At 36.5% G+C, this 26,983-nt stretch overlaps 1 protein-coding gene across 3 annotated transcripts in view; it reads right to left on the bottom strand.

Moving 5' to 3' along the window:
* The window catches only part of LOC106871830 (tether containing UBX domain for GLUT4), a 145,983-nt gene that overhangs the window by 38,899 nt on the left and 80,101 nt on the right, over window positions 1-26,983 (bottom strand). The window contains exons 1-9 of one of the 3 annotated variants that reach the window (XM_014918544.2): window positions 21,840-22,181; window positions 13,920-13,978; window positions 11,215-11,430; window positions 9,380-9,464; window positions 7,637-7,710; window positions 6,618-6,933; window positions 4,886-4,914; window positions 3,919-4,243; window positions 2,655-2,683 (exon numbers count right to left, since the gene is read on the bottom strand). In XM_014918544.2, coding sequence (XP_014774030.1) covers window positions 2,655-2,683; window positions 3,919-4,243; window positions 4,886-4,914; window positions 6,618-6,933; window positions 7,637-7,710; window positions 9,380-9,464; window positions 11,215-11,430; window positions 13,920-13,978; window positions 21,840-21,905 — 1,199 coding nt within the window. In that variant the 5' untranslated portion in view covers window positions 21,906-22,181. Of the gene's footprint in view, window positions 1-2,654; window positions 2,684-3,918; window positions 4,244-4,885; window positions 4,915-6,617; window positions 6,934-7,636; window positions 7,711-9,379; window positions 9,465-11,214; window positions 11,431-13,919; window positions 13,979-18,152; window positions 18,862-21,839; window positions 22,182-26,983 lie in introns of those variants that run through there. The other 2 variants (XM_014918543.2, XM_052967059.1) reach the window with 2 other exon arrangements.

Raw genomic sequence — 26,983 nt, 5'->3', positions numbered from 1 at the left:
GCAACAGATCGCCAGCAATTGCTTCATCAGAAATTGCCGTCCTACCTCCTGCGAAAAGGAATTACCCTGCTATGTATAATCAAGGCAGCGCAAAAAGTTGTTTTGCACAAGCATTTGTATAGCCAATTAGACGGATGAAATTTACGTACACTTAATAATGTTACACAAAACAGCCTTCAGACTTTCCCTATTAATTTCATCGTCTTTTGAATTATGAACATATTTACATCATAAGGGTTTTTTCGTTGTAAGGCTTTCTTTTTTAGTTGATTTTCACCTAGCAAGACTTATCGTAGATGGCGTAATAAGTCACACCCGGACAACGTCGGGTTATACTGCTAGTTAATGATAAAAAAAAATTTTGAAAAAATATTTTAAAAAGATTTGAATTACATGACCTTGTTGTCACTGATCCTACCAAATTTATCACCATAAAGTGGAAGGAAGTAAAAAACGAAAAGGGATGGAGAGCAGTTTATTTGGAAATTTAGATTCAAAATAAAATGAGCATGAAACCAACCAGAAAATGTTACTGAAGATAGTCAATGCAAGTGCCCAGAGAATTCAGAACCCAAATTAAACATGTAATAGAGACATAAAGACCCAATATGATAATAATATAAAAAGCATGGCTGCGTAGTTAAGAAGCCAGCTTTCCAACTACGTGGTTTCAGGTTCAATCCCACTATGCAACACTTTAGGCATATGTCATTTACTGCAGCCTTATGCTGATCAAAAAAAAAATACCTAAAAGCCAATACAGAAGTATAATATGAAATAAAATACATATGAAAATATGTACAAACCATTTATTAAAATAAATCTAAGCTAATAAATTTTTAAAATGCTTTTTCATGTCTTGGAACCACTTACTGTTTTTGTGGAAGCGCATGACTTAGTGGTTAGGGTGTTGGACTCATGATCATAACATTGTGGTTTCAATCCCTGGACCAGGCAACGCGTTGTGTTCTTGAGCAAAACACTTCATTTCATAATTAATGATACACCTACAGTATGATTTCTTAGAAAAGATCTAAATATCTTGTCTCATGTTCCTCTTAATTTTTTATATTGCTATCAGTAAAAAGGTAAAGACCCCACTTTGTTTGTGAATGACCATGGGATTGCACCTAGAAAGTTACCCTCTGAGGCACAAGTCCAGGCAAGGCTTTTTTATGGAAGACCAGCAGTCACCCATGCATACCAGCCTCCCCTCTCCACACCACCAATGTCATCTAAAGGATGATATCCAAAGGCCAATACAGCTTGACATTAGTGATGTCACAACTCATTTCAACAACTGAGAGAATTGGAGTTACATGAAAAAAAGCGTCTTAAACAAGAACACAACACACAACTGGTTTGGGAATCAAACTCACTACCTCATGATTGTGAGCCCGACGCTGTAACCACTGAACCCAGCAGGGCTAAGACGTTAACCTATATAATAATTTTCTATCAAGAGGTCCAAAAGACCTCTCTTGATGGAAAATTATTGCTAAGAAATAGAAATATATTTGAATTAGGAAATAAAGAGAAAGACGTCATAGTAGTAAATAGTAAGAACATTGCAGAGTGGATTGTCTATGATCACATACATACAAGACACCTGTTTCTGTCCCTCCATTATATTTTAGCCTCTTACCACTTGGCATAAAGCCACTCCTTCTCTACTACCCACCCATCCCCACTCAGTAAAAGAAGCTTTTTGTTTTGCAAGTTACTTCACTAGTGCTATGAAAACAAAAAAAGTGGTTGGTGTTAAAGAAGGTCATCTAGCCATAGAAACTATCAAAATAGACATAAACCTTGATACAGTCCTCTGGTGATTTGGGTCCGATTGAACCTTCCAACCCATGTCAGCATGGAAGGCAGATGTTAAATGATAATTATATATCATCATCATTTAACATCTGTTTCATGTGCTGGCATGGATTGGATGGCTTGACAGGAACTGGCAAAGCCAGGGACTACACCAAGTTCCAGTCTATTTTGGCTTGGTTTCTACAGCTGGATGCCCTTAGTAACACCAACAACTTTACAGAGTGTACTGGGTGCTTTTTACAGAGTACCATCACCAGTGCTTAAGATGTAGTACCAGCACTTTTTACATGGTACCAGCATCCACATTACTGCTTTTTTTTTGTGGTAGCTTGGTTTTAGGATATCAATTCTGTTATGGTGGGTGGGTCTTCTTTAGTACAGCAATGTACTGCATATCATGGCCCTCTGTCATCTTCATAAGGTTCAGCATTTTGAGATAAGCCATCAATACTTTGTCCCATCTTTCTGGGTCTCCCTCTTCCACAACTTCCTCCTACTTTAAGTGACTGGCACTTTACATATATATATATATATATAGAGAGAGAGAGAGAGGAGGGTTCCCCACCAGTTGAATGATGAGGATTCAGTTGTCTAATCAACCAAATTACTTGCTCCTTATATTGCAGAAAAATACGTTACCGGCCAGCCATGAGACTCGAACTCACATCCCCGTGATTACGCATTAAGTGCTATACCATTAAGCTAAACTGTCCAGTAACAAATTCTTCTGCAATTTTAGAACTTATAAATATAGCTTCATAAGACGCTAACGTTAAATTCAACTTACGATGAAAGTAAACAAACAAAGTTAGTATCAAATCTACACTTACCTCTCTTGAGAATAAGTTCTGTCTTGCAACTGAAAGAAGACACATTATTGAAATAATTAAAAATAAAAGAAAATAGTATTAAAATTGGGAAAAAGAAAAACTATTAGTTACAAGATAGTAGTTTATTTTAGAAAAAAGTTAATTCCTGCAACCAAAATTATCCTCTTTGCTGAAAGAAAATCATCTTTTTTACCATTATTGTTACAGTGGTAAATTTAACATCCACATTTAAATGCAGGTTTGATTTGGAAAGGTCTTCAACACAGGCCCTTCCATGTATTTTAATTTAATATCATTTATCATCAGTGAGGCCTAACATTCTGACCTTACTACATATTCTTCAATATTGTTCTTGTTGGTGTACTGCAGTTTTTCAACATCCACTGTTTTCATTTGCTCTCAGACACATGCAATACTAATTACTAATATATTTGTCTGGAAGTCTGGAAGAAATGGTTCCAGGGAGAGGGATAACTGGTAGCACAAAAGGAAATACAATATGTGTAGTTCTGCTCTCATAATTACAGCAACATCTCTGTGTAGAAGCTGAGGTGAGTTAAGATTATAACAGTTCAGACTATTTGGGAAGAAACATTTCTTACATATTTACATCTACTACAGACATAAATATTAATTCCTAGAGATAGAATTCAAACTTACTGCAAGTCATTTGTGTTTTTCTGGGTAAAATATTTTATCATTTCCTATCAAGAATATATACTAGATCAATGGAGTTCACACGTAGACTATAAACCACCAGTTACATGGTTTTAGTTGCCATTCAACCTGGACTCTGATTTTGATGTCAATTATGAGCTAATTTTGGTTGTTTGTGTTCAAAGCTGGTTGTGTATTTTGTTTGATATGAGAATATGTGCCAGTACATCATCATCGTTTAACGTCTGCTTTCCATACTGGCATGGGTTGGACGATTTGACTGAGGACTGGTGAACCAGATGGCTACACCAGGCTCCAATCTGATTTGGCAGAGTTTCTACAGCTGGATGCCCTTCCTAACGCCAACCACTCCGAGAGTGTAGTGGGTGCATTTATGTGCCACCGGCATGAAGGCCAGTCAGGCGGTACTGGCAACGGCCACTCTCAAAATGGTGTATTTTACATGCCACCTGCACAGGAGCCAGTCCAGCGGCACTGGCAACGATCTCGCTCGAATGTCTTTACACGTGCCAGGAAGGCGACACTGGGCACAGGTGCCATCATGTATAGATAAAAATAATAAAAAAAATCAAAGTTTCATAATTACTTCTTGCTGTTGTTGTTGTTGAAGTGTAGATGTTCTCTGTTGATCATGCCACATCATTTCCTGTGAAGAAATAAGATTTTCTTCATGCCCTGAGAATTGCACATTTCGTTGAGTCTCTGAAACAGAACTATGTTCCTCTTGAGATATTTCCATCCTACAATCAGAAGAACTATCACCAACATCCCTAACAGTTTCCATTTCCTTTTCAGTTTTTCCTTTTCTTAAATGTGTGTCTGCTATCGCTTCCATTTTTATCTTTTTGACAGTTTCTCTGTTGGTCTCCTGTACAGCATCAGTAGTACCTTCAGTTTCTCCATGAACTAGCCTACACAGGAAATACAGTGAAGTCAGTTGTAGATTAGAACATAAAATAATTAATCTTAAATAACAAAAATTTCTTTCTGTGAAACATATGCAGACAATATCCTCATCATCATCTAAAGACCATTTTCCTTAGTGGCATGGGTTGGATGACTTGACAGGAATTGACAAGCCACACCAAATGCCATAGTCTGTTTTGGTTTGGTTTCTACAGTTGGATGCCCTTAATAACACCAACCACTTTACAGAGTGTATAGGGTGCTTTTTACGTGGCACCAGCACTCACCCACACCAATGCTTTTTACATGGCATTTTGATTTTAGGATCTCGATTCTGTTCTGGTGGACATGTCTTCTTGAGTATAGTATATCAAAATGCTAAAGTTTATAATAAAATTCTTATCATTCTTAAGTTACATGTTAGGTAGATTTGAGGCATAAACATAATGTGAAAGTATCAGAAAAGTTTGAGTCAAGAAGCTAGAATTCTTAATTACATCATTTAGTTCAGAGCATGTTTTATTGCAAAAGAAATTATAAACTATTAGTAGTATAGCACCTCTAATTTTACAGCCTAGTAATATTTGCAAATATGCATTTATAAAAAATTCCTTATATATAAAAGTTAGTATAAAACCCACACTAACCTCTCATTGGCAAAATTTCTTTCTTGGTGCTGGAAGACACAATATTGTAATAATTAAAAACAAAGAGAAAAATATGAAAAAAAGGGGGTAAAAATGGAATTTAGTAGTTTTATAGAAAAGATAATTCCTTTAATTAAAACAAACTAGTCATCTTTGATATTGCTGCTACAGTGGTAATTTTAACAATTAGGAAAGGTCTTCAACATAGCACTCTTCCATGCATTTCAATTTTATACTGTGCATCATCTGTGAGGCCTAATGTTCTGACCTTACTACATATTCTCCACTATTTCTCTTGTCTGTGTTCTGCAGGTTTTTTCTACATCCACCAAGAAACATGCTATGCAAATACCAGCACAATTGTCTGGCTTTTATACAGAGTCAAAAGTAGCGCAGAGTTTCTGGGAAGTCATGCCTTAGTTGTTTTGCAGGTTATTACTGAGTTTTAAAAGTTACTGAATCTGGATCATGCATCATGTTAATACTCATTAATATCTCAACTTGCAGAACAAGTGTTCGGAGTCAAAAGCATCTCCTAGTTGGGAAGCAGGAATTGGGCAATACTTTTGACTCACCCTGTATTTAAAGAAATTCAGTAGATGTTTATCATTATCTCAATTCACTTGTCCTCAACCTTACTCAAATGTTATTTAACATTACAAATCTAACAATTTGCTCCTTTGTAATTGCCAAAGCTCTTCCTCCTATTCAGTGCCTGTTTCTCATGTCTAAAAATGAAGTTCATAGTTTGAACTATTATAATCTTAACAATAACTCAGCTCAGATATTTAAACAAGGGCTTGTTTAGCATACTTGACAACTGCTGCAAAGAGATGTTATGAAAGAAACTAAGAAACAGATACGGCATCTTGCTATATTCAGAAGGAATCATTCTTGGTTCCCTTCACTATTTTGTTTTTTATTCAAGTAAAAAGTGTATATTTTGCACAGGGACATAGCACACTTTCTAAAAAAGTTAGCTTTGAAATAATGACCTATTTGACTTACAGACCATCACTTTTAACATCACAGCCATTACATAACATAATGTCACATTACATGTTTTTTATGCTGGTATGAGAAGGATGGGTCATAATGGTCTGAGTGAGTTTTTATTCAGAATTACATGTCTCCAAATGGGTCAAGGACTATGCGTCACTTGTACTTTCTATTTTTGGTACAGTTTCAATGGCAAGATACTCTTCCTAGCAACAACCACTCAACAGAATATACTGGAGGCATTTTATTGTAACACTTATAGTAGTAAGGCCACTTTGTATCCAGCAAGGTTGAAGAGTTCTCATTACTATATGTTATCTTTATTCAATGTGATCAAGATGATAAATGAGAGAGAGAGCAAAACAGAAGAACCAGAGTGAGAGGGTGAATGAAGAGAAAATATGTTGAGACAAACAGTGAATGGGATGAGAGGGTGATAGAGAAGACAGTAATAGAGAGAAGAATGGCAGTTAGATGTTTGCTGGTAAGAGAGGGCTAGTCAAATAGATAAGATATTGGATTATCTGTTCACGGGTCATGGATTGAAACTATCTTGCATGTTTCACGGTGGAACATTTTAATATCTTTTGTTAGAAATATGTACTGGATCAATGAGGTTCAGACTCAGACTACAGACCACCAACCAAAGGCTTTTAACTTGCCATTGAATCTAGGCCCTGGTTCTGAACTTGCTTGCATGCCTATGTCTATGTGCAAGTGGATACATACATACTTTTTGTTGCTGCTGTTGTTTAAATTCTCTCTGTTGATCACGCTGTGCCACATCCTGTGGAGAAGTAAGATGCCCTGAGATCTGCATATTTGGTTGGGTCGCTGAAACAGGATTAGGTGCCTCTTGAGATACTTCCATCATATAATCAGAAGAACTATCACCAACATCCCTAACAGCTCGCAATTCTCTTTCATTTTTCTCTTCTCTTAAATGCCTGGCTGCTATCTGATCTAATTTCATCTTCTTGGCAGTTTCAGTATCAATCTTCTGTATAATTTGAGCATAGGTAACATCATCAACTTGTCTGTGAACTAGCCTAGACAGAAAAAAACAAAAACAATAAGGTTAATTGCAGAGTAAAGTATAAAATCGTTACCCCCTTAAGGTTCATAAGATAATAGTTCTATCAGTCAAATTTGTTGGGACAAACAACAAAATTCTCTTTCTGTCAAACATACATACAACAATATCTTTTATCTTTTACTTGCTTCAATCGTTAGACTGCAGCCATACTGGAGCACCCAAGTACATGTTTTTTATTTAAAATCTGGTATTTATTCTATCAGTCTCTTATTGCCAAACCACTTAGTTATGAAGATGTAAACAAACCAACACTAGTTGTCAAATGGTGGTCACACACACACAGTGTCTTTGTTTTGCATGGTAGAGTTTTTATAATACATAACATTTGAAGCAAGTATAGTATGTCATAAAAAGTATTACTGTTATTTCATGTCAATGTTTATAACAATTTTAAGGTGGCAAGCTGTCATGATCATTAGCAATGCTGGGCAGAATGCTAAATAGCATTTCACCTGTCTTCAGGTTCTGAGTTCAAATTCTGCCGATGTTGACTTTGCATTTCATCCATTTGGGGTCAATAAAATAAGTACCAGTTGAGTACTGGGGTTGATGCAATCAACTTAATCTCGCCTTGAAATTGTTGGCCTTGTGTCAAAATTTGAGATCAATATTCATAATAATTTTAACAACTTCAAATATAAATCCTACTTAATTACCGTATAACTGCTTTGCCGCCAGTAAGTCCTAATTTCCGTAAGGGTGTGGTTTTCAAAGCAATTTCTCCAATAATCTAAACAGCAAAAAAATGTAAATACAAATTATAATCATTAAAATGTATTTCTTAAAGGAAAGAGTTTGAATCAATTGTGTTGTAATATCTCAGAAATAATATTCTATTATTCCTTTACCAGTTTTAGTCATTGGACTGTGGTCATATTGAAGCAAAATCTAAGATTTTAGTTGATTTTATCAACCCCAGTATTTATTTTATTTATCTTGAAGGAAGTCCATTATTTACATTTGACAGATATATGTCCTCATCTTTGTAGTTAACACAATGTTTTGGCTGATATACCCTCCAGCCTTCATCAGGTGTCTTGGGGAAATTTCGAACCTGGGTTCTCATTCCTAAGTTATTTTTTGATGCTATTATTATTACTACTATTCAGGTCACTGCCTAAATAATAATAATAATAATAATAATAATGACAACGACAATGGTGATGACGACAACAACAATAGCAACATCAAAAAATACCCTAGGAATGAGAACCCAGGTTCAAAATTTCCCCAAGACACCTGATGAAGGCTGGAGGGTATATCAGCTGAAACATTGTGTTAACAACAAACAAGATGAGGACAAATATCCGTCAAATGTAAATAATGTACATAATTCTTCATCTCTTAAATATAGAACTGTATTGAAGAAAGTCATAAGCTAAACTATATAGGATATGTGCTATCTCCAGTGAATATACATATGTATATATAGCTGATGGATTATCAAATTATACTGAGAAAGCCTTTGTTGGCTCGAGGCTATGGTAGAGGATACTTGTTCAAATTGAAAAATGGTGGAATCAAACTTGGAACAATGTGACAGTGAAGCAAACTTTATTAGCAATATGTCTGTGCTTAGTCTTTGATTAAAATATTAATTTTCTAATTTATATCTATCAATCTGTTTATATATGAAGGTGCATGGTACAGTGGTTAGAGTGTTGGGTTCACAATCATGAGGAGATGGGTTTGATACCTGGACCTGGCTGCATGTTGTGTTCTTGAGCAAGACACTTTATTTCACATTGCTCTAGTTCACTCAGTTGTAGAAATGAGTTGCAGTGCCACTGGTGCCAAGCTGTATTGACCCTTGCTTTTCCCTTGGATAACATTGGTGACATAGAGGAGGGAGGCTGGTATTCATGGGTGACTGTTGGTCTTCCATAATCAACCTTGCTTGAACTTGTGCATTGGAGGGTAACATTATTTGACTAAAGTAAAAAAGGTGGTGTTGTGGACAAGGCTGAAAGGACTGAAGACAAACACTTTCCTCTTTGGCCAAGCCCCTCATCAACTTTTTCAAGTTCCACTTGAAAAAGGAAAGTGAGGATGAATGTGGCAAAAATGGCTCATGTGAATGGGCCTACTCTGAACATTCACTTGTAGGCTGGAGCAGTTGAGAGGAAGAAGAGTGCCTGCCTTGGTGGTCGGGGTGACCAAGATGTGTGGGGTGCCTTGGTTGGTCCTGGGTGGAACTCCCCATGTTGGGGATTTTTGTTGTTAGATTTTTCTTGTTGATTGTCATTGTTATTTTATTGTTTACTCAATTTTTGTGTTAAACCCTACATGTCCCTTGTTTTGTATTGTCCCTGTTTGTTTTTGTGTTTGGCCCTTGTGGCCAATAAAGAAACAAATATTATTATTATCATTGTTATTAAGTGAAATAAAACTTCACTAACCTCTTCTCTCATATATATACAAATAGGGTGCACACATGTTGAGCTGCTTGTATCAACTTCTGTTGTTAAAAGTGGTTGTAAAGAGCTGTAGGTGAAATAAATGAACACAGAAAAACATGTAGATTGTAATGAACTTTGTGAATTATTAAATTAGACAGACAACTATTTAATACAAAACAAGAGGTTTTATGAGAAATAAGTAAAAGTCTACAACATAAACACAGAAAAACTAGCATTGACTAGCAGGAGTACCCGGCGTTGCTCGGGTATTAAATACTCGGCAATGGTCTTAATAGGTTCTATCATTCTTTTTTGTTGTACATCTCTTTGAATATTTTTTGCATTAAGTTGCAAACATTGACATTGAGGAAGTGATTTTTCCCATAGACCATAACTAAAGTAGTAACAACAGGGTGAAAAGCCCTGGAGAAGCCACAAGAGCATCTCAGGAGGTGCAACAAGTGAATGTAAAGTAGCCCTGAAAAGGGCCGTGTTATCATTCTCACAATAACCCTGAAAAGGGCTGTGTTATCATTCTCACAATAACCCCGAAAAAGATTGTTAACCATTCACAGGTGTAAACGTCCCTTTTCGTTCACATGAAAAGCGTGGGTGCAGTGATGCCAAAACTCAAGCCATCTGCAAGGAGATTGAGAAGCTGTAGCAGACAAAATAAAAAGAAGACTTAAGAAAAACAGGTAATTTTGAAAGAATGGCAACAATAGTACTCACTCACCACAAACCTGTTTGGCAGGGAAGCTGCGGTATGTTGGACAGCCTACAGCACCTCACAGTAGACAACGTTTTTCATTTTGGCTTTTGGGGTGAACACAAAAAGGATTTTTTTGCATCCAATGTATAATTGGCTGTGCAAGAAGCATGGTTTGCCTAAATGGAGGCCTGTTGTTGTTAGTGTTTGGCCTTGGGACATGTTGATGGACATGGGAAAGCAAAGTTGAAGAGGGAACTGAAGTCCACACAAGAGACAGGGACATTGTTTATCTGATGGAGTAAGAGGTATCCTAAGTATAAAGACATTGTCTCTGATGTTGCAACCCATAAGAATTGTTGCTTCAATAACCTGAGGCAGCACATTTTTTTACCACTAACTGCATTTCGTTGCACAGACGTGGTAGCTCCAGGTTACTCAGCAACATGATAGGAGCTCCAATTTTGAGGTGCAGTTGATGAGGCAGTAGTCTGGAGGGCTCCAAGGAATTGAGGAATTCTGTGGGAAAATTAACAGCCTCTTCTTGGTCCACAAATGTCCACAGACATGTAGTGTGAAGGTTTCCAGGAAGGTTTCGCAGTAGGTTTTCATTGAGTTTCGCAATAAATATGTTTTTGGGAGCTAATATCGCTCTTTCGCACAGCCAATTCAAGTTTTGGTAGTTTATGTGCAGATCAGGAAAAACAGCAGTCGTAAGGTCATCCACAGTGTCCACAGGTGTGCCTACGTGTGAGACAGCCATCTCTCCAGCTGCATCAGTGGGAGCTGTCCCATCACCAATGGTGAGAAGTTGCTTGGAGAAGTCACCCGATAAGTTGTCACCGAAAAGCTGGGCCCTCATGTAAGAGTCTTTCAGGGTCCTGTCCAGTGCTTCAAGGGATCCTTTATGTGCCATGGTGCATTCGTCCCAAACAATGAGCTGGCACCTTCGCAGCACTTCTGCTTTGTCTGAGTCTTTTGTAATATTGCAGGTGGCTAAATGAGGGTATGTATTATATACAACCAAAATAAGAGGGTATATTTGCAAAAAACAAAAGAACTGAAAGACAAACAAACAAACGTATCATTGTCAGTGGTAGGTTTCATAACAATTGGATGTACTCACCTGTCTGCTTCCTTCTGCCAGTGTTCTAATATTTCCCATAATGTTACTTGAGGCAGAAAACTTTTCTGAAGTCGTGTACCATCAGACAATTGTAAGGCAACTACTATCTCAGATTCTCTTCGTGGTGTTGCTGCTTTCACTAATTCTAGCTTAGCATTGTTTGTTAAATTTAAATAGCGAATGGACAATGTTAAATCAAGGATTGTTCGACCATGCCTGAAAATTTACAAGAAAAAAACTTTAAAAAAAAAACTCATTGTAACCATAACATCATGAAGACATAAGAGTAACCTCTAATCTTTTAATAAGAGATATTAGATGCATGCAATATCCTTAATTGTGATTCTACTTGTATAAAAATATAAATAAAAGACTTGTTCTATAAAAGCTTATTTTATGGGATTTAACAACATCAACAAATAAAAAATTCTATGACAGTTTTGTTTCTTTAGTTCCTGTTGAAACAAATACTAATTAGGCACAATACCACTGTATCAGAAGAAAAGATGTAAGTAAATACTTTGGTGATATGCCATGCTTGTATAGACCTGTCAAGCCAAGTGAGATCGTAGTTGTGGCTGATGTTGGGATCATGAAAGTGGCACATAAAAAGCATCCACTACACACTTGGAGAGGTTGATGTTAGGAAGGGCATCCAACTGTAGAGACCTTGCCAAATCAGACTGGAACCTAGTGCAGCTCCCCAGTTTACAAATGTTCAGTCAAACTGTTCAACCCTTGCCAGCATGGAAAGCAGATGTTAAATGATGATGATGATGATGATGATTTTATTATTTCTACTTTTGCATAAGGGACAAAAGCCACCCACAGTGAGATTTGGATTAATAGAAAATGTGAAGCAATTAGGAATTGGTTACATCTAAATACTGTAAGGCATATAGTGGTAAAGAAAGTGATCATTTAACTTGCTATATTTGAGTTCTTTTGCAGACAATACATAGAGGATGCTATCAAACATACCCCCACTTTTTTTTTTTATTATGGTAGAATTTTGTTTGAGGGAAATTTGATAACTATTTCAAGCAAGTCATGTGGCTAAAAAGGTTGGATTAACAGAGTAAGAAGTTATTTAGATAAGTAAATGTAAACTTGAGAAGTAGATTGAACTCAAGTAACTGGGTAAGAGGCTGTAGTTGTTGTTCAGCTCCAAGCCAGCTCCAATTGAACAAACTTATCAAATGATTTGCTTACTCACAAGGTTTTAATTCAACAGTGGCCATTTATTTTCAATATTTTTTTTTTACAACCAATGTAAACAGAAGCAAATTAGTTGCTTATTTTGCACCAGGACAGAACCTGGTAGAGACATGTCTAATACATGAATAGGAAGTGATGAACTAGGAGTAAAACCAGATAATACTGCTGCAATACTGTGTTTCAGTTTCTCAGTTACATCAAGACATTAAAATAGAAAATTGCTTATCTTTTATCTTTTACTTTTGTCAGTTGCTGGACAGCAGCCATACTGTTGTACTGTCTTGAAGGATTTTACTTGAACAAATTTCACCTCAGTAGTTGTTTTTTTTTTAAAAGTCTGATACTTATTCTATTAATCTCTTTTATCAAACTGCTAAATTATGAGGATGTAAACAAACCAACACCAGTTGTCAAGAAGCGATGGGGATAGCCATACACATATATAATAGGATTCCACACAGTTTTCATCCATCAAATTTATTCACAAGGCATTGGTTGGCATGGGTCTATAGTAGAAGACACTTGCACAAGGTGCCATTCTGTGGGACTGAACCCAAAGCCTTGCAAAGCCAACTTCTTAATCACACAGCCATGCCTGTTTATTTTTGTTTACTTTCAAACAAGAGTGCTGCAATTTCACCAAAACCATTTCTCTCTTTTGAATAATACACAATCAACTTAATGTAATACTGAAGTTCCTTGGAACACCCAAATCATGGCTGCAATCTCTCAAATGTAAGTTTAGAACAATAATTCATTGAATTTACATTTTTCCTACAGTTGAATGAGAGCTTTACCCCACAGTAGGATTACATAAGATTGCCAGAGTGTCACATTATCAAGTGCCCTCGCTTCCCTGGGATCAACATCACAAACAAATTTTTTCATGTAACCTATTTATCTATCGAAGCTGGAGTTTATCATCTCTTTGTGAATCAGGTTCTATATACTCTGTAATACAGTAACCAATGTATTCTTTCCTCTTTTTAAGGTGATAAGACATGATTTGGGGAAGATTTGACTGCTATTTCTATCAAGGAGAGCACCTATATAGAGATTCCTTCATGACTAACCTTAGTATTAATGCTTTCGTTGGTGGAAAAAAAAAAAGGATAGATAATAGCAATGGACTGGACTGATTTAAAAGGCTGGCAGATGCTGAATTGAAAAAGTGCTATGAGCTTGGAGACTTAACAAAGCAAAGAAAAAGTGTTAGTAGTGATGAACTACAACAATAATTATTACTTCATTAAAGTCAATGTGTCAATGTGTTATGAGAGAAGAGAATTACAATCTTTTGGAAAGAAATAGGCTGAGACATATCATAAATTAGATAGGATCTTGCTACAATTCAAGTAGATAATAACAGTGACTTAGATCTTAGAAGTGCGTCACATAGCTGAAAAAATGGTTCTTAGTAAACTGGTTTAACAATATATTATCATTAACAAATTGGTAATGACATGATTATAATGTAAAGAACTTACATGAGAGAATAATCTTCAGGTGGTAAAAACCCTTGTTTTTTACAGCAGTCTTCTAATATCTTTAAATAGAAAAAAATAATAACATCAGATCATCATCATCATTTAACATCTGCTTTCCATGCTGGCATGGGTTAGATGGCTTGACTGAGAGCTGGAAGGCTGCACCAGGCACCAATCTGATTTGGCAAGGTTTCTACAGCTGGATGCCCTTCCTAATGCCAACCACTATAAGTGTAGTGGGTGCTTTTTCGTGCCACTCAGGCGGCACTGGCATCAGCCACACTTGAATGGTGCTTTTTAATGTGCCAGTCAGGTGGTACAAGCATCGGCTACACTCGAATGGTGCTCTTTATGTGCCACTAGAATGGGTGCCAGTCAGGCGACACTGGCATTGGCCAGAACTATGATTTCACTTGGTTCAACAGGTCTTCACAAGCATAGCATATCACCTGACAATTGAAGGGTGCTTTTAAATGGGTCAGTTATGCGACACTGGCACTGGCCGATCTCACTTGGCTTGCTGGGTCTTCTCAAGTATGGCATGTCTCTAAAGGTCTCAGTTGCTTGTCATTACCTCTGTGATGCCCAACGTTTGAAGGTCGTGCTCCACTACCTGGGTCTACCTCTTCCACAAGTTCCCTCCACTGTTAGGGTGTGACACTTCTTCACACAGCTGTCCTCATCTATATGTATCACATGACAATGCCAGTGCAGTTGTCTCTCTTGCACACCACATCTGATGCTTCTTATGTCTAACTTTTCTCTCAGGATGCTTACACTGTTGTGTATGCACACTGACATTACACATCCAGCGGAGCATACTAGCTTCATTTTTTTTTAAGCCGATGCATATCCTCAGCAATCACAACCCATGTTTCACTGCTGTGTAGCATGGCTGTTTGCACACAGACATCATACAATCTACCTTTCACTCTAGACCCTCTGTTACCAGCAGAGGTAGGAACCCTCTGAACTTTGCCCAGCCTATTCTTATTCTAGCAGCTATGCTCTCAGAGAACCAACCCTGCTCCTGACATGGCCACCTAGGCAATGGAAGCTATCAACTACTTCTAGTTTTTCCCCTTGGCATGGGATGGAATTTGTTTTCTGTACACTTTCGGTGTTTATTGCACTTGTGCATCTTCCACACAAAAAACTATCTTCCCAGTTAACCTTCCTTTGATATTGCTGCAACTCTTGTGTGTCCATAGCTTACACAGGGTACATCTTATGGAGTTTCTACCTATGCGTTTTCTACAGATCGAGCAAGGCCATCTACCTGAAGGGATTTGTGATTTGTCCGCCTTCCTACTTACTAAGACTTGGGGTTTTGCTAGGTTAACTTGAAGGCCCTTCAATTCTAGACCTTGCTTCCACACCTGAAACTTCTTTTCTAGTTCTGGTAGTGACTCAGCTATTAAAACAACATCATCAGCATAGAGGAGTTCCCAGGGGCAGCCTGTCTTGAATTCTTCTGTTATTGCCTGGAGGACTATGATGAACAAGAGGGGACTGAAGACTGATTGTTGGTGAACCCCTACTTGTACCCTGAATTCTTCATTGCACTTGTTGCCAACACTCACTTTACTGATAACATCCCTGTACATGGCTTGTACAGCTCTCGCCAACCACTTGTCTATCCCTAGTTTCCACATTGATGACCAGATAAGGGATTAGGGGACCCTGTCAAAGGCTTTCTCTTGCAAGTTTGAGCTCCTAAAAAGTTATAAGTTTACAAATATAATTTGTAAACTCATAACTTTTAGGAGCTCAAACTTGCAAATTATGATATAATGATGTCAATTTGACGAGGTTTTTTTTTAAAACGTTCATTTCCTTTATATTTCATTTGTTTATCTCCACTGAATCTAAAGCTAAGCACTATCCTTAAAGGTTGCAAAGGCATTTAGAGCCATCATTTCCACTTGTATCTCTGAATGTCAGACAAGAGTTGATCCAATTCTTTTTTTGTATTCATATTCACTTTGTCTGTTCACATTATTTTCTCATCTAGATTTTTCTCTTTAATCATTAATCTGAGGAAGTAAGAGCTTCCATAATCCTTGGAATTCCTCTTGAATAAAAACAATGAAAGCTAATTCCAAGATTTATTCAGTTATTCTAAAGTTATAAAGCATTTCCATAGTATGATGGTCCTCAGATTGAAGGATCAAATTTAATGTTTTACAGACAACAAAAAACAAGAGTATGGATAGCAAGAGATAGAGTGGTGGTTCAATGGATCTGTTTGACTGTTGGCAGAGAGCAGTCAGCAGTTTCTGAAGAATAATCTATCAATGGCAAAAACGAATGGCAAGAATATCTTGCTACTAGATATATTCCACAAAACTAAATCATTTATTACACATCTCAGAGTAGGCTAAAACATTGATCCATAACAAAGAAAACACAGAAAATACGACTTAACACCATAGTCACAATATTAAATAATAGAATACACATACTTGCCTAAATACTATTAAGTCTAAAACTAAAATAGTTAAGTACTACGAAGGGAATTTGGAATAATGAAGGTGTGAGAATAATCAAAACTGCTGGAATGAGATGAGAAATTTCTTTTGAATAAAACTTTATCTAAATAAAACATCGGTTATTGATTAATGAAACTATTAATTATTATTTATTGTTTTCGATTAACTTATTTCAAATTACAAATATTGGTATTGATCAACTACAATTAATTGAATATTTACAACTCAATCTTTTAAATAGGTTTTATTATGGTTCAAATCTTTTCGTAAAAAAACAACTGATTCAATATTTATGACTTTTAAAATTTCATCTGCTCTCGGAAAACAGTAAACAGTCATTTAACATTATGTGTGCGAATACTTTCTTTTAATTTTTCTTAGTTAACAACTGAATTAATTTTATATATACGAAGCTCAACCGACGAGAAATTTCTAAATTTTTTGTTAGCGCTTTTGATTACCGCCCTTGATTCTTAAATGAATGCTCAAGTATACGAGCGCCAATTAAGTGAAATGATATACCAGTATATCAACATAACAAAATATTTAGTTCAATCACCTAATAAGAATGACTACGTCAATAGTGGTGAAGGTAGTTAGATCTAATAGAGTTAGGGTATTAGACATGGGCTTCATATAGTGATTCAAAAATATATAGCGTTTTCCCAAGCATATAGGGATTTGAACACAGCACTACGAGATAACGAAATATTCGTTAATTTTACACTTCGGTTTGTATAGAGAACTAATTCACCCTTCGTACTGCTTAGTGCTCGGTGTAATCTTGCGTTTTGATTACAGTTACAAAGTAGCGCTCCTGTCACGTTATGAACTTCAGATGTTTCGATTCAGCAAATCCTAGACAAAGAATATAAATTCCACACGAACAATGTGCTTGAAAAGTATAATACGCGCACATTAATAAATTAATTAAACTTAGAACTAATAGTTCAATCAAACCGTTTGTTTACATTCAATTTCAAATTAAGATTGGCCTATACTCGTGTTTAAATATCACTGTTGAAATTGTCTGTGCTTTACGTGAAGAATACACTTCTGACAACTTCTTACATAAACGTCATTTATTTGTTTTTATCACTGAAACTAATATTAAGGAATTAATAAGTGAAAATATTATATTTCAACTTCAGCGGTTAAAATATATTTCGTTTTCTTTTTCTTATCATGACCAAAAGATCAGCAAGTTTTCATGTATAGAAGAAAAGGTGTATATTCTTTTCTATTCTAGGCACAAGGCCCGAAATTTTTGGCGAGGGGGAGTCGATTAGATCGACCCCAATACGCAACTAGTACCTAATTTATCGACCCCGAAAGGCAAAGTCAACCTCGGCGGAAGGAAGGTGTATATTAAAAAGGAACGGTTAGTGTTATTTTGCTTTGAGAGCAATGAAGTAAAACATGTGGAGGTTCATAATACAATTCTTGCTTCTCTTATAATATATTATTTTCAAATATGAAAACATGCTGAGGTTATGGTTGTGACAACTGTATCACAAGAAAGACGTCGAAAACATAAAACAGTATATATATATAGACGAAAGATCGCCTATATATATAATATATGAAAGAGAGATATAGATAAATAAATATATTTATCAATAAATAAGCTGAAAGGGCGAAATAATTACAATAACTCGTCTGCCTTATGCTATATTCCAGTGAAGTAAATGTGAACAGAAAAAATCAGACGCAAAATAATAATACAAATACATGACTCAACCTGAAGTAAAGTGGTGTTGAAGTTTGTCTTAATATTTTGTCTTCGTCCATTTGGACACAGTATTTGAACATTAAACGCCATATTGGCTATCGAAACGGTGTCACCACTGTAAGTTCTCCTCCAATTATATATCACGGGGGATAACACTGATAGGCTGGGTAATGTTTATATATAACGGCATAACAACAAAAATAAAATAACTACATATTTCTCCCTCTCTCTCTTTGTACGAATGTAACTATTCATAATAAAGAATCATTCCTCTCACTCCAGTATTGCTCTCTCAAACAACCTTGATAACTACCAATGTCCTTTTGACCAACACGCGAGCACGTTTTTTTCCTTCTGTTATCCAATGCAACCATTACACCTAACCGGGTACAGCTGCAGCAACTTTTTAACGTTTTTTTTTGTTTTCTTTTACTACTTGCTGGGCATTTGTTATTTGCTCATTTCTTTGGTCTTTCTCTCACATGCATCAGCCAATCCATAATGAAACAGTTTCTGTTTCTCTCTCTTCCACAAGTCACTGATTCGCTATCTATCTGTCTACTAAAATTCTGTAATTGCTTGCTTGCGATCATGTCTGTAATTTAATACAGTCAAACCAGCGCATAATGGGGAAAATATTCTGAAAGTAAAGTAGCCCTGAAATGCGAATACAAACGGAATAAAACAAATTTCACGTAAATCGGACCACGGAGTCCTGAGATACGCGGGTTTTGAAATTTGTTTCCACAAATCTAAGAAGTAAAACCTGGAGTTATTGCCCTTCCTGTGAACACTTGGATAGCTTTGTTGGCATAACTACAGATATGTACCCCACCAATTTTGTGGCCTCATGACTTCCAGAAAAATTGATACTTTTAAACAAAATTTTCAACAAATACCGCTTAGATGCTGTGGATTCAGAGCATGTAGGGGTTTATGGGAAAGAATTTTTCCGAAAGGGTGGTGAGAAGAGTTTCGGAAAATTCACATGGTCCAACTTTTTCCCCTTGTAACTTTCAGAAAAATGAATTTCTTTAAATGAAATTTTATACAAATACCTTTCAAACAGCATAGATAACGATTATAAAGACATTTGTGGGGAATTTTTTTCTGATTGGGTGGGAAAAGGAGTTTTGAGAAAATGGTTAGTCTTGTCCTTCCTAAATTCAATACCAACCAAGTAAAACATCATGGCTCTAGTTACAAACCCACGACATAACATCTATAGGAGAAACAACAGACACTGTCATCTCATCTTCTGGTCTCATATAATTCTCTAAGTTCCCCATACTTTTTGCCCATCCTTTTATGTATCCATTCCATATTGCTTTTGTAAGGCACCATCAACTCAACAATCAAACTTTATTTTGTCAAGCCATGTAATGTCATAACGTTAAAGCATTGCTTTGATATTACAATATGGTATATGAATACCAATGCTCCTTTCACACACACCCTACAGAACTCTGGGCATTGGTTTTCTTATATGTATGTTCCTGCTTTGTCCTTTTTGCCCCCTGTCTTGTGGAAAACAGAAGTATGCGATAAGGTGTTTTACTACATCAGTAATGATGCTCAGGATGTGGTAATGCCATCAGGCATAACATGCAAAGATGATTTTTATGATGCCATGTATCATGTGGTCTGCTTTTAACAAAACTGATTGCCTGTGTGCTTGCTATATATAATCATTTGATATGCTAGAAGTAGATGTCAAATATTTCTCAAATCACATTCTACCATCTTAAAAAGGAAGGAGATATTAGATAATGCATAGCTAGAGTGTGTCGCCTGGAGCGACCTTTCAGTTTACCGCTCCCAGGCCCCCACAAAAAAATACATATTGCCTATAGCAGACCCAAAAGTGGTGCTGCTCTCATAAAAGTGCTGCTTAGGGTGGACCACCCCCTCTAGCTATGCTAGTGAGATAATGTAGTCCAAGATTTTTGGGAAAGGAGGTGATTTTCACAATTTGAATGCTTTTCTTTATATGTTTGCTCAATCAGATTTGACTTGGGGCTAAAGAACAACAATAGAGACAGGATGGGAATTCCAGGAGACTGAAATTGCATTATGGCGAAGAATGATTGAGAAAATTTTTTAGTGCAGCTTAGTGTTGAAATGATGTAGGGCTGATAAAAGGAACAGATGAGTATATGAAATAGGTTGGGGACAGGTGGTGTGCAACATGCTCAGAGTAATAGAAGCAATTGTAGTATAAAGGGAGAAAGAAGAGCAGTGTCATTGTGAGATTGTGATTATATAGGCACAGGAGTGGCTGTGTGGTAAGTAGCTTGTTTACCAACCACATGGTTCTGGGTTCAGTCCCACTGCGTGGCACCTTGGGCAAGTGTCTTCTTCTATAGCCTCGGGCTGACCAAAGCCTTGTGAGTGGATTTGGTAGACAGAAACTGAAAGAAGCCCGTCGTATATATGTATATATATGGGTGTGTTTGCGTGTCTGTGCTTGTCCCCCCACCACATCGCTTGACAACCGATGCTGGTGTGTTTACGTCCCCGTAACTTAGCTGTTCGGCAAAAGAGACTGATAGAATAAGTACTAGGCTTACAAGGAATAAGTGCTGGGGTCGATTTGCTCGACTGAAGGTGGTGCTCCAGCATGGCCGCAGTCAAAATGACTGAAACAGGTAAAAGTATAGTATATCGGTTAACTGGACTACCAAAGCTTAGACTTTGAGTTTAGATTCCCTTTTGGAATTTTGTTATATATCTGATGAGAAAACATTATTTTATGTTATTTATTCCATCTATGTTGAGGATAAGTAGCAAATCTACTGAGAATATTACCAACAATAGATTGACACTCTATCAAAGGCAGATTATGTCATCTGTTTAGTTTCTTCATAAATGATTTAAGTCTCCTCGTGTTTATGTCATAGAGATTTTCATATGGTTGAACAACACAACTGCACAATAAATGGACTTATTCAGAATATTAAAGAAAATAAGCCTTTCTTGCATATACTTGCCAAGTTTTACCACGTAAAAAGCATACAGTACACTCTGTAAAGTGGTTCACATTAAGAAGGGCAGCCAGCCATAGAAACTATGCAAAAGCAGTAGAGCTTGGCACAGTCTTCTGGTTCATCATCTGTCAAACCATGCAGCCCATGCCAGCATAGAAAACAGATGTTGAATGATGCTGATAATGCATGATCAATGCTGTACATCATGTTGCTTTTGACAACTGTACAACATAATGATGTTGAATTGAAAAAAGGATGGCTGTGGGTAATGAAAGCTACTGAACAGCACAAAGAAAAAGAAATTACCATTTTTATATTATGTAGGCATGAACCTGAGGATTATAAAACAAACAGGGACGGCTATTGTTGGAATTGAATGAGTGTTTCTCTTAGATATTTCTTCCATAAACAGAGATATAAAGTGAGAAATATATAAAATTGTAAGGGCTTTATAAATTTGGAAAACTGATTTTAACTTCTAACAGTTAAGTTTGGGAAAGAATGGTGCCTACCTTACGTACACTAAATAAATTGCTTGAAAATGAACTCATCAGCCACGAAGTTATGAAATGGGAACAGTTCAAATTTGGAAACTAAGCTTTTGAATTTCCTTACACACACATACACAAAAGCTTTTAAAGTAACAATGTCATCATAAATATATTTGTATTTTAAATGTCTAGAAATATGACCATTATTAGAATCATACCTTTATATCCATTTTATAATAGTATATTTCTGTGTTTGATTGGTATTCAAGTTGTGAGTGCTCCATCTTTTTATCATATGTGTTAAATGCAGGATTAGTTTAACTAATATATCAGTCCATTTTGTAGACAGTGGAGTAAAATATTAAAGAGGTTTGGATACTAATTGTAGCATGTACAATGATTTCAAATTACATTGTCCCAGTAATCTTTTTATCGACCCCGAAAGGATGAAAGGCAATGTCGACCTTGGCGGAATGTGAACTCAGAACGAGAAGACGGGCGAAATATCGCTAAGTATTTCGTCCAGAGTGCTAATCATTCTGCCTAATTGTAGTATATAGAATAACCAGTCAAAGGTGTTTGTATTAAATTGTTACGCATTTAAAACAAGGGACGCAACTCCTACTTTTAAATGAATTTTAAAAATATGTATTTGTAAAAATCTTTACATTCTCTTCACAACTCATGTTTGTAAGGAAGAGTAGGGGGAGGTTATTATTGCAGAACTGCAAATATTTCATTAAAATGTGGATATTATACTTGTGTAGTTGGGCATTGTTGTAAAACCAACCATTTCCAGCGTGTTTTGCATTTTTTTTCAAAATGACATTTCTGACTATAAGTAGCAATATTTAGGTCACGATATCTCTGAGAATAATTGATGTAATAGGCTGAAATTTTATTTGTTCATCTTCCAGAGACACTTGAATGCTACTACGTAGGGATCCAAAACGCTTGAACTGCTGCATATGACTATGAGCGACCCCTGAATGAAATCTAGGCCAACTTCATCAGTGTCTTTGATTCGGCATCTACGAGTCTGTACCCCAGTCTGTTGGCATTCCAAATTAGAGCATATTATCTTTGATAATTTGGTAGAAAAATTGACTTAAAATAAGGGTCTGTTTGTCTTGTCGGTCATTTTGAATATATAATTAGGTCATGAAGAGATGTGGAAATTTGAATATTATATTTTTTGATAGAGCCAACATTGTACTTGATATATGCCATATTTGGTTTGCTTGGGTTTCATTCCCATTGAGAGTATCTTTAATTTAAGGGTGTCTTCCTACGTCTGAGGGGTTAGTCTTGCCTTAATGATTAAATTTGAGGAAGAATGACAGGGGAGGTAATTCTCGAATTAACAAAAGAATGCAGTAGGGAAGTGAATCCAGTCTCCAACAGATCTCTCGACAGGTTTCAATCCCGTCTGCTTCCAAGTGACATCATAATAAAGAATTAGTGTATTTAGTCTGTATCTATTTATTCAAGAAACCCTATTTTCTACCATCTAACTCAGACAATAAATGGCTAGAGGTATTTTTATATGATTCTTCATCTTTATAGATCACTTTTTTTTCAGTGGGGAAAGCCTCTACATGCTCACTAGATCTGCTAGAAATAGCAACCTGCAAAAATGATTGGAAATTCAGAGCTGGAATACCTTTCATCATATATCTGCTTGAGCAGGATTGACTTGAGGTTAAACAACAACAGCAACGACAATAACAACTTCTCAAATTTAAAGTAAAAACTGATTTTTCAATAAGAAAAGTACTGGATAGAATTATCTCCTTGAATCAATTCCATGTTTCATGTTATTATAGTACAGGCATGGCTTTGAGGTAAGGAATTTGTTTCTCAACCACATGGATCCGAGTTCAGTTCCACTGTGTGACCCTTTAGGTAAGTATCTTCTACTATAGCCCTGAGCCTACAAAAGACTTGTGAGGGATTTGGTAGGTGGAAACAGAAAGACGTCCTTTGTGTGTGTGTGTGTGTGTGTGTGTGTGTGTGTGTGTGCGCGCGTGTGTGTGTGTGCGTGCGTGTGTGTGTGTGCGCGCGTATGTGTGTGTGCATGCGTGCGTGCGTGTGTGTGTGTGTGTAACTGTCTCTTTGCCTTCACATTGCGTCATAGTTGCAAACAAGCGCCACCGTCATGCAAGCAGTGTCCTTCATTTCCAATATTCCATGGAAACGTCTGGTCATGAAGAAACATTAGCTTGCTTGGAAACAGGTTAGGGCTGGTGACAGGAAGGGCTGTAGAAAATCTTCCTCGACAAATTCCACCCGAACCATGTGCGCATGGAAAAATGGCCGTTAAAATGATAATAATGATTTCTTCGATATTCGAACTTGTAAAAAATCTTACCACAGACAAGCGGATTAAACATAAGGGAAGCAACTCTTTCAGATTAACTAATTCGTTTCGATATACTATTTAAATATCGGGCACGAGTTTGTTCATTTCCAGTTCATCACTGAGAATTCTACTTCTGTGAAAATTGTTTACAAAACAAAAATATTATCATCTTAATTTCCTTTATGCCACTTCGTTACAACCGACATAATTGCTACTGACACTTTTATTTTATAACAAATTATTTGGCATACAAGTGTGCCCCCGCCCCCATCGACTTTGTTTCCTCATAACTTTCAGAAAAACTGTTGTCTTTTAATGAAATTTTCTACAAATACCTTTCAGATAGTGTAGATTACAATTATAAATTATATCAAAATTTAATGTGAAAAAACAAAACAAAACAAAAATAATCTAGTGAGTGTTTTCACATACAAATTGACACACATCACATGTGTGCACCTTTCAATTTTTTTCTTTACATTAAATTCCAATATAATTGTAACCTACACAATCTAAAAGGTATTTGTAGAAAATATCATTAAAAAATACCTATCTTCAGAAAGTTATAAGGAAACAAAGTCAGCTTATGTAAATTATTTGAAACTCTTCTTCACCCACCCACCCCCTGAAAATGTTTTACACAACAAATTCTGATATACTTGTAATCTACACTGTCTGAAAAGTATTTGTAGAAAATTTCATTGAAAAAGAAAAACCATCTATTTTTCTGAAAGTTATGAGGAAACAAAACAGTGTGCACTTATGTTGGTGTGCCAATTATTCTTCGATGACATCTGTTTGGAAGAATAGTCAAGTGTAAGTGGCAAACAGCTTGCTTCCCAACCACATGGTTCCAGGTTCAGTCCTACTGCATGGTGTCTTAGGCAAGTGTCTTCTACTATAGTCTCCGGCTGACCAAAGCCTCGCGAGTGGATTTGGTACAGAAACTGAAAGATGCCCATCATATATTTATATATACATCTACATGTGTGTGTCTTAGTGTCTGTGTTTGGCCTCTCCCTTCCCTGATTGACAACCGGTATTGGTGTGTGTTTGTCCCTGCAACTTTGCAGTTCAGCAAAAGAGCCCAATAAAATAAGTAGTAGGCTTAAAAATAAGTACTGGGGTTGATTCATTTGACTAAAAATACTCCAAAGTGGTGCACCAGCATGGTCGCAGTCTAATGACTGAATCAAGTAAATGATATTTAAAGCAGGGAACATCAAAAAGAAAACAAAAATGTTATGAGAAAAATACAATATTAGTTCTAACTAGAAAAATTTATATAATGAAGTAAAAATCAATATTAGTCACTGATTAAGATTTTTTCCCATCACTGCACAATTTTTTTTTTTCTCTAGTTAGCCTTTTGATACTTTGTATTAAATATCAGGTTGAGTAAAAAGTAAGCAACCTTTTGAAACATGAAATTCTCTTCACAATATGTTTCAACAAAGAGGAAATTTCATTCATGAAAGTAAGTACCATACAATCAACACATTTTTGCCAACGAGTTACAAGTTTGTTTATTCTGGTAACATAAAAATCTGGAGTTCTGGAGCTGATGAACTCTTTGAACACACTTTCAGCATCGGTTTGATTTTTGAACTCCTTCTCTTGCAGGAAACCATCAAGGTGCTTAAAAAGTGGTAGTTGGTAGGAGAAAGGTCTGGGGAATAAGCTGGGTGGGGAAGAACTTCATAGCCAAGTTCCCTCAACTTCTAGAGTGTTGTTAGTGAAATGTGTGGTCAAGCATTGTCATAAAGAATGATTAGCCCTCTTCTGTTGACCAGTCTGGGATGGAGGAGTATCAGTTTTTCATTCATTTTGGCAATTTCATGACAATATGTTTCTGTAGTAATGGTTTTTCCAGGTTTTAATAAGTTATAGTGGATGAGTCCAGCAGTACACCACCAAACAGGCACCATAACCTACATTTTGAAGAGCTCAGGTTTAGGGAAGGTTCTTGGTGCTTCATTTTGGTCCAGCCACTGCGAAGAGCATTTTTTATTATTGTACAGAATCTACTTTTCATCGTAAGTTACAATACATTGAGAAATGGATCAGTCTTGTTATGGAGAAGCGATGAGCAAATTTCATATCGGTGCATTTTCTGATTTTCATTCAAATAATGTGATACCTATTTGTCGAGCTTTTTTGATTTTCCAATCGCATGCAAATGGTTGCAGGCAGTTTTCTGGCTAACTTGAAGTTCTTTTGTCAGTTCTCGAGTGGTTTTATGTGGATCTTTCTCAATGACAGTCTTTAATTGACCGTCATCAATGACAAATGGGTGTCCACTACGCTCATGATATTCAAGGCTCAGGTCTCCACTGAATAATTGTTTAAACCATTTTCGAGCTGACCGCTCACTGGTCATTTCCTCACCAAATGTTTCGTTGATATTGCAAGCAGTTTCAGTTGTTTAAAGGCGAGAATTAGAACATAGAATTAAAGAATTTAGGCGGCGAGCTGGCAGAAACGTTAGCATGCCGGACGAATTGCTGAACGGTTTTTCATCTGTCTTTACGTTCTGAGTTCAAATACTGCCGAGGTCGACTTTGCCATTCATCCTTTCGAGGTCGATAAATTAAGTACCAGTTACGCACTGGGGTCGATGTAATCGACTTAATCCCTTTGTCTGTCTTTGTTTGTTCCCTCTATGTTTAGCCCCTTGTGGGTAATAAAGAAATAAGAAACAAGCATACAATTAAAGACCATACGGTCAGTATCCCTGTAGCCTCCCAACTTATGTAACCCCTCTTGTCAATCCTTACCCTGTCTCTCCCCACCACATACTCTTGCAGACATGGCAGTGTGGTCAAGAAGGTCACTTTGCAACTATATGGTTTTGGGTTCAGTCTCACTGCAGAGCAACTTGGGAAAGCATCTTATACTATAGACCCAGGCTGATCAATGTGTCAAGAGTGAATTTGGAAGATGCAAACTGTGGAAGCCCATATATATATATATATATATATATATATATATATATATATA

This window comes from Octopus bimaculoides, chromosome 4 (genome assembly GCF_001194135.2).
Source record: "Octopus bimaculoides isolate UCB-OBI-ISO-001 chromosome 4, ASM119413v2, whole genome shotgun sequence".
Taxonomy (NCBI): Eukaryota; Metazoa; Mollusca; class Cephalopoda; order Octopoda; family Octopodidae; genus Octopus; species Octopus bimaculoides.
Note: the sequence above shows the minus strand (reverse complement) of the source record. Positions and strands in the feature narration are given on the sequence as shown.